Consider the following 5,351-nt stretch of genomic DNA (forward strand, 5'->3'; position numbering starts at 1 on the left):
CCAAATTCTTGAAACCTCATTCCCATCCAACTTTTCTAATTTGTAGGTACCTTTAGATAACACTTTTTTAATTCTATAAGGTCCTTCCCAAGTTGGGGCCAACTTGTTCGGAGGCTCTTGCCCGGAGGCCTCATTTTTGCGGCAGACAAAGTCTCCTGCATCAAACTCACATTTTTGGACGCGCGAGTTATAATATTTTTGTAATTGGCGTTTATAATTGTGCTTGCGGATCGATGCCAGTTATCTCCTCTCTTCGAGGAGGTCAAGATTCATCCGGAGTTCGTGATCATTGTCATCGATCAATAAAACTCTTGCGGATGGAATCCCAATCTCGGCTGGAATCATGGCTTCTGTGCCGTGGGTTAAACTAAAGGGGGTTTAAGAGTTACTAGAATTCTTTTGGGTGCGGAAGGCCCAGAGTACATGGGGAAATTCGTTAACCCAACCCGTCCTTTTAGTTCCTAACCTTGCTTTGATTCCTTCCTTGATTATCCGGTTGGTTCTCTCAACCTGGCCATTCGCTTGCGGGTGGGCTACCGATGTGAAAATTTGAGAGATTTGCAATTCTTTTAACCATTCCTGTAGCTCACTATCCGCGAATTGAGTACCGTTATCACTTACTAGCTCCAGCGGAAGGCCAAACCGGCAGATTATGAATTCCCATAGGAATTTTTTAACACTTGCTGCTGTTATGGAAGCAACTGGTTTGGCTTCCACCCACTTTGTGAAGTAGTCGATTGCTACTATTAAAAACTTGAAGCGTCCCGGGGCTTCAGGGAAAGGTCCCATTATATCGACAACCCATTTCTGAAACGGCCAGGCTGAAGTGACCGGAACAAGCTCGTTCTTTGGTCGTAGCATGTTGGGAGCATTGCGTTGGCATGAATCACACTTCCTGATTTCATGCATAGCGTCCAGATGCATTCTTGGCCAGTAATATCCAGCATTCATTAGCTTTGCTATGACCATGAGCGGGCCTGCGTGAAGACCACAGATGCCTTTCTGAACTTCTCTGATTAAATAGTTCGCGTCCTCAGCATCCACACATCGAAGTAGTGAACCAAGGAAGGAACGTCGGTATAAAACGCCGTCATGCATCTGATAGTTCAAGGCTATGTGTTTTATCTTATGGGCCGCGGTTTTTTCTTCTCGGAGGGCTCCTGATGACAAGTATGCTATGATAGGTGTCATCCAAGATTCCACTCCAGTTTGAATTACCAAAACTTGAGGTTGCGGGACAGATGGGCAATCTAGTATTTCAATGCGGATGTCCTTAGCGAAGTGTTCGAAGTTCATTGAAGGTAGCTTACTGAGGGCATCTGCTGACTTGTTCTCACTTCGTTTTATGTGAATTACTTTACATGAAGAAAACTGAAGCATCAAATCTTTTGCCTGTGACACGTATGAAGCCATTACGTCATTCTTTGCTTTGTACGTACCATTGATCTGTCCCGCAATTAATATGGAATCCACGTGGGCTTCCAAGTGTTTCACCCCTAACTTTTTGGCTATCCGCAGCCCTGCCAGGAAAGCTTCATACTCCGCCTCGTTGTTAGTACTCTTGAAGTCTAACTTTATGGCGTATGTAAATTCGTGGCCTTCGGGATTGACTAGCCTGAGGCCTGCGCCCGATCCCTCGCTGCTTGAAGCCCCATCCGTGAATAGTGACCAAATTTGTCCTTTTTCAGGAGGTGCTTGGGGTTGCTGCTCAATCAGACATTCTTTCTCTTTGTGTTGCGGGACCTCCGTGACGAAGTCCGCCAACACCTGCCCCTTAATTGCTGGCCTGGGTTTGTATTCTATCGCATGTTCACCCAGCTCGATGGCCCACTTCGCCAATCGCTCAGACAATTCTGGCGTACAAAGAACATTCTTGAGTTCGTATCCAGTTAACACGTTGATAGGATGCCCTTGGAAGTACCTGCGGAGGCGTCGGGCAGCGTAGACCAGTGCTAAAATGAGTTTTTCCAGCATTGAATATCTGGTCTCCGGGTCTGACAATGTTCTGCTGACGTAATAGATCGGTGTTTGAATGTTCTTTCTATCCGTTAGGAGGACAGCCCCGATAGCAATATCTGATGCCGACAAGTATAACGTCAAAGGTTCCCCCGCGGAAGGTGCTGTCAACGTGGGCAATTCTATCAAACACTTTTTGACCTCCAAGAAAGCTTGTTCCGCTACTGTGGTCCATTTAAATTGTGGTTTCTTGAGGCAATTTCTCAATGTTGAGATAAACGGATAAGATTTGGCTGCATGATTCCCCAAAAAGCGATTCAGGGCCACCAATCGACCATTAAGCGTCTGAACCTCTTTGAGGGAGGAGGGAGAAGGCATGCAGGCTACAGCTTGGACTTTATCCGGATTAGCTTTGAAGCCCGCACTAGAAACGATTACTCCAAGGAATTTCCCTTCTTCCTTTCCGAACAAACATTTGGCTGGATTCAGCTTCATGTTGATACCCCTCAAAGTTTCGAATGTCTCTTCGATGTCTCTCAACATTTGATCTTCTTCAATGCTTTTGATTACAAGGTCATCCATATAAACCTCCAAATTTCGACCAATCTGATTCTTGAATGCCATGTCCATCAATCGTTGATATGTGGCTTCCGCATTTTTTAGACCAAATGGCATCATTTTATAGCAAAATGTGCCTTGATCTGTTCGAAATGCAGTTTTGTCTTCATCTCCCGCCGCCATGCGGATTTGATGATAACCTTTGTAAGCATCTAAAAAGCATTTGAACTTAAACGGAGCCACTGCATCAACTTTCAGGTCAATTTCTGGCAACGGATAACAGTCCTTGGGACACGCCTTGTTTAGATCCTTGAAATCTATGCACATCCGCCATGTCCCATTGCTCTTAGGAACAATAACCGGATTGGCGACCCAAGTCTGATATTATATTAGACGAATAATTCCTGCATGTAAGAGGTCTTGAACTTGCTCATTCATCGCTTTAGTTTGCTCTGGACCCATCTTACGTTTTTTCTGAAAAATTGGTGTGAACATCGGGTTGACCCTCAGTTTATGTTCCGCAATGGTTCGAGGGACACCAGTCATGTCCGCGGGTTTCCATGCGAAGACATCAACGTTCTTTGTTAACAACTGTTTCAAAAAAGTCCTCACTATATCAAGGAGAGCATGTCCAATTGTTATAGTTTGTTATGGGAATTTCTTGTTTAACACCCATTTCTTAGGTTCAGTCCGCCGAGTTTGTTTCGGAATCTTGCTAGGCTTAGAACTTTCCGTCGCGAAACAATGGCGATTGACATGAATGATAGCCACTCCGGTACGAGTTGGGATTCCAACTGCGCCGTGTGCTGTGGAAGGATGAGCATTGAAATCTCCGATCACTTCACGCCCCAAAATGATGTCATGTTTCGAAGTTGCTGGTAAAACTAAAATTTCAACCTCCTCAATTCTTGAATGGATTCCGTCACTTAGAGTGACCGGGAAGGAAATTACCCCTCGCGGGTGCATTACCTCTCCTCCAAATCCAGATACAGGAGCATGAATAGGCTTCAATCTCTCGTTATCCTCCTCGTCAAGTTGCTCAAAACATTGTTTGTACATGATGTCAGATGTACTACCAGTATCAAAGAAAACATATTGGGAGCGATAGTGGCCGAAAAGAGCACTGATGATTAAGGGGTTCTTGTTATTGGGACCCCCTTTGATTCGCGGAAAAATCACTGGCTCATTTTTCAACACTTCATCATCGGACTCTCGTCTCTTTACTCCAACCCTATATCCGCCTTGGATCATATGAACGTTTAAGTCCTTGACTTGATTTTTTGGCGGGCCTTGTTTATCTCGCATGGGAGCCTTACAAGTCCCGGGTTTTCCCCCTTTCACTAAATGTCCAAGTTTTTCGGACTTTACAGTCACCTCAGTCTCACTTTTTAATGCATTACATTCGTTCGTGTTGTGGCCTATGTCATCATGGAACGAACAATGTTTTTTGGCATCGAGGAACGACCTCCTTGTGAGTGGCTGTGGTTTTCTGAAAGTCACATTTTCTGTGGTGAGGATTTCGGCTGGAGTCTTTGAAAGTGGAGTCCAATTGTTGGGACCTCGATTCGAGGGTCTTGCTTTGTTTTTGTTGCCATTGAGAGACCTTGCATCGAATGGCTTCGATACCCCCGTGTTTGGCTGCAGTCTTGACCATATTGGTCCCTTTGCCTGTTTGTTGGGTCGTGGAGTTTGGAATTCTACTTTAAACTTTTGCTTTGAATTATTGTACCCCAATGTTTTTTCAATTCTGGCAAACAACTTTGCCGCGGTCATGATATTATCACATTCCTTTGGCATTCCATCTCTTCCAGTTAATGTGCGGATCAACGCATCACACTTGACATTTTTGCGGAAGGCACCGTGAAGCATGTCCTTGCTTATTCCGCCGATGTTTAGACTCTCGTCATTGAATCTGGTAATAAAATCTTCCACGGATTCATTATCATGGCGGACAACGTCCAAAATTTCTGACTGGTTACGGTTATGCTTCTTTTGCTGGCTAAACTGTTGAGAAAATTGTTTTACCAGGTCATCCCAGCTGGTAATTTGACCATCAGGTAACTTTTCAAACCATTCCCGCGCTGCCCCTCTTGGAGTCAATGCGAACATGTGACACCAATAGGGGAGCGTCCATCCGCTAACACCACTCACCGCCGCAAAGTTTTGAAGATGATCGCTCAGATCAGTCATTCCATTTTATTTACCCACCGATGTAGCTATCTTAGCATTGACGGGGAAAGGTGCGGTAGCAATGCTTGCTATGAACTTCGATTTTTCGGCAAAGGCTGCTGGGCGATATGTTTTAGTGAAATCTTCTTCTGCATCACTATGGTACACAGTATGACGGACTACTTCCTGCGGGCGACTGCTTCTCTCCCGCGGACGCATCCTGCTATCACCAGTGTAAAAACTGAAGTCTCCTGGGTGATAAGTCGAATCATAAGATGGTATCCGCATGTCCAATCGAGGACGAGGGCGTAACCTCCGTACTTCACCGAAATCTTGCTCCGTCTGTTGACTATAACGGATCTGACTTCCTCTCACTATTGGTGGAGGAGAAAGAGATCTCCGGGGAGATTCTTCATAAGTCAGAGTGCGGGCATGAAAGCGTTCGTTACCCCCTCTACGCTCATATTCAGCTGCCAAATTTTCTTGTTGTACGCGGAGCCGTTCCTTCGGGGATAGTGGTCCTATAGATCTGGAATTATGTCGATCAGGTCTCGCCAACTCAGAATCGTCTGAATCGTCCTCCAGATTCAACACTGAATGAGTTCGGCGAGTGTCTCTCATAATTCGTCTGAGGTCACCCAAATTTGAACCTTCTGGTGCCGTAACGT

The 5,351-nt window shown here is 45.3% G+C and overlaps 1 protein-coding gene across 1 annotated transcript; it reads right to left on the reverse strand.

Moving 5' to 3' along the window:
* Positions 1 to 3,162: 3,162 nt before the first annotated feature.
* Positions 3,163 to 4,704, reverse strand: LOC143615436 (uncharacterized). Its single transcript, XM_077088559.1, has one exon. The coding sequence runs from the start codon at positions 4,702 to 4,704 to the stop codon at positions 3,163 to 3,165; it is 1,542 nt and encodes a 513-aa protein (XP_076944674.1).
* Between the last annotated feature and the right edge of the window lie 647 nt (positions 4,705 to 5,351).

The sequence above is a fragment of the Bidens hawaiensis genome, unplaced genomic scaffold (assembly GCF_021521415.1).
Source record: "Bidens hawaiensis isolate Kalapana, Puna unplaced genomic scaffold, B.hawaiensis_p1.1 tig00042903_1, whole genome shotgun sequence".
Classification (NCBI taxonomy): Eukaryota; Viridiplantae; Streptophyta; class Magnoliopsida; order Asterales; family Asteraceae; genus Bidens; species Bidens hawaiensis.